This window comes from Gavialis gangeticus, unplaced genomic scaffold (assembly GCF_001723915.1).
Source record: "Gavialis gangeticus isolate Ggan-Ray unplaced genomic scaffold, GavGan_comp1, whole genome shotgun sequence".
Lineage (NCBI taxonomy): Eukaryota > Metazoa > Chordata > Crocodylia > Gavialidae > Gavialis > Gavialis gangeticus.
In genome coordinates, this window is record NW_017729013.1 from 7,465,718 (window position 1) to 7,468,158 (window position 2,441).

The window sequence follows — 2,441 nt, forward strand, 5'->3', positions numbered from 1 at the left end:
TTTGTTATTGAGGTTTATCTGTGTGGAAAACACACTTTTTGAAAGAACTAAATATCACATTCGTAACTCAGTGGTTAGTGGTTTGTTGGTGCGTTTCACCACAACTCATCCACTTTGCTGAAGCGAGGTCCTGGAGTGCATTACATGAGAGAAGCAAGAAAGGAGACAGACAGCTACCTAACCTTTCTCATGGGTGTGGATGCATTGTTGTAAAGGGTATTGCTATGAATACTGTAATCATGATGCTATTTGTTATACAACTGAAAATTTATTAACATTCAAGTTATTGAAATACCCTCCTCCCTTCATATTAGCTCATGTCTTCTGAGCTCCACCCGAAAGTAATGGCAAATGGCAAAAATTAGGGCAAAAATTCAAGGGCAAATATCTATTAAAGGGCAAAAATTAGATCTGGTGATCAGAGGCATATCTGATAGGGTTTTTGTCCTGGACCAACAGGGAATAGCTGCTACTGCAGGGATAGGTATCTTTTGGCATGGCAAGCAGTTATGGGGTTAATGTGGCAGCTGATACCTATTTTCCTGGCTGAGCAACAGCAAAAAACCATTAATTCATGCCTGGGTTGCCCACCTTTAGTTAAGATATTGCTGATTCCTGTTCCTGCATTCCTACTTCCATACATGTTCTAATTGTGCCCATGGTGTCTTACAATACTTTATTTTCAATTTTATAACTCTTACGTTTTAGCAATGTCTGGGAGCCCCAGTTGGGGACCAGGACCCTGTTATGCCAAATACTACACAAACACAGAACAAAAGCTTGTCACATCCTAAATAGTGACCTGCATATAACCAAATTAACCCCCCACCCTCCTGAGATATGGGGTTCCAACTTTGGATGGTATATGGGATCCTAATTATTGGAGTGTGTGTGTGTTCTACAGTTTCTAATGCCAGGTCTGGTAAGGTAACCCCAAACACTTATCCAGTTGGCATATGAGATAATTTTAGGAAATGCTTAGTTGGGTTGCAGTTCTAGCTTTGCAGCAGACTGATCTGTTGTATAGACAAACTATTTTTCCTTTGCCTCAGTTTTTTCACCTGAGAAGTTTCACTGCACTGCTGTGGGGATTATGTCATTAACATTTGCCACACTGCAGTACTTGCTCACTGCTTGTGAGAAACCAGGCTGTGCTAGCGAGGAGTCTGCTATAGCCTTGGCCAGCATTGGAGAGTATTTTAGCCTGTATGATGGGTTTTTAAAACTAGGCATCTTAAGTTTCCACTGCAAATGACACACTCCTCTTTCCCCACCCTCCACCCCAGCTGTAGTGCTATAACAATACATGGGGGGGTTTTTTGGGTTTTTTTAAACACTAAGTCTTAATGGGTACTGGAAGATTCACTGAAGTGTTCGTTGCCTTGGTTTGGAATTTGGCTACTGATTTAGTCTCCTAAACTTCTTTGTCTTTCAGGGAGGTTAAACCACACTAGGAAGCCCTTGCCATCACAGCCAAATGGGAATGGGAGCCGTGGGGGAAGTCTGCATGCTCAAGCTAGGAAGAGGGGAGCTGTGCCCTGCTTTCTGCCTACCCTTCCCCCCCCAAATTGCAAGCATACCCTTTCCATGCAGGTACCACACTGGTACATGAGCATTGGGTTCCATAAGTTGTTTCAACCCCCCTTTGGACTGTTAAAGCATCAGGCATAATGCAAATGTTGCTGGATACAAAAATCAAGTAGCAGAATATTAAATAGGGAGTAAATATATTGTGCATGATATATAGTAACCCTTTCTTATAAATGCTGGGGTATAAAGGAATAGCATAAACCTACTTGTCTTCCTTATTTCCTTGTTAAGTCATGCCATGGATTCAGTTGTGGCATGTAAACTAAGCAGTAACTGTCTTCACCAAACTTTGGAAACGTTATTGTTCCAGATTTAACATTTAATTATCTTTCTCATAGGCCACAATATAACCTGGTTAATGCCTCTCTAAACACTAAGGCTAAGTACGGACATCTAGGAGGTTAAATTGGGTTCAAAATGGCTGCCCAATTTAAGCTTAACTTGTCCTGGTGCTGACCTTACACTTTCAGACCAGATCTCAGGCCACCTATAAGTTTATTGGGGTGACCACCAGTATCTGGGAGAATGTTTGTTCACCAGAGCGTCCCAAGGGATGACAAGGTCGAACAGTTATAAACTACTGCAAGACCATTTCAGGCTGGACATAAGGAAGAATTTCTTTACTGTCCAGTAGATCACCCCTGAGCCTGTGCTTTTCCAGGCTAAACAGCCCCATGGCTCTCAGCCTGTTGTTGTAAGGTCTGTTTTCTTGACCTCTGATCATGCGCCTGGCTCTTCTCTTAAGCTTCTCCACATCCTTTTTGAATTGTGGAGCCCAAAACTGAACGCAGTACTCTGGCTGTGGCCTCACCAAGGTTGAGTACAAGGGGAGAATGACGTCTCGGGATTTG

At 42.6% G+C, this 2,441-nt stretch overlaps 1 protein-coding gene across 7 annotated transcripts in view; it reads left to right on the top strand.

Moving 5' to 3' along the window:
- The first annotated feature begins 1,468 nt into the window (after positions 1-1,468).
- COL26A1 (collagen type XXVI alpha 1 chain) overlaps positions 1,469-2,441 on the top strand; it is a 442,136-nt gene continuing 441,163 nt past the window's right edge. For all 7 annotated transcript variants that reach the window (XM_019511439.1, XM_019511441.1, XM_019511443.1 and 4 more), the window contains exon 1: positions 1,469-1,593. In XM_019511439.1, the coding sequence (XP_019366984.1) occupies positions 1,478-1,593 (116 nt within the window). In that variant the 5' untranslated portion in view covers positions 1,469-1,477. The remainder of the gene's footprint in view (positions 1,594-2,441) is intronic.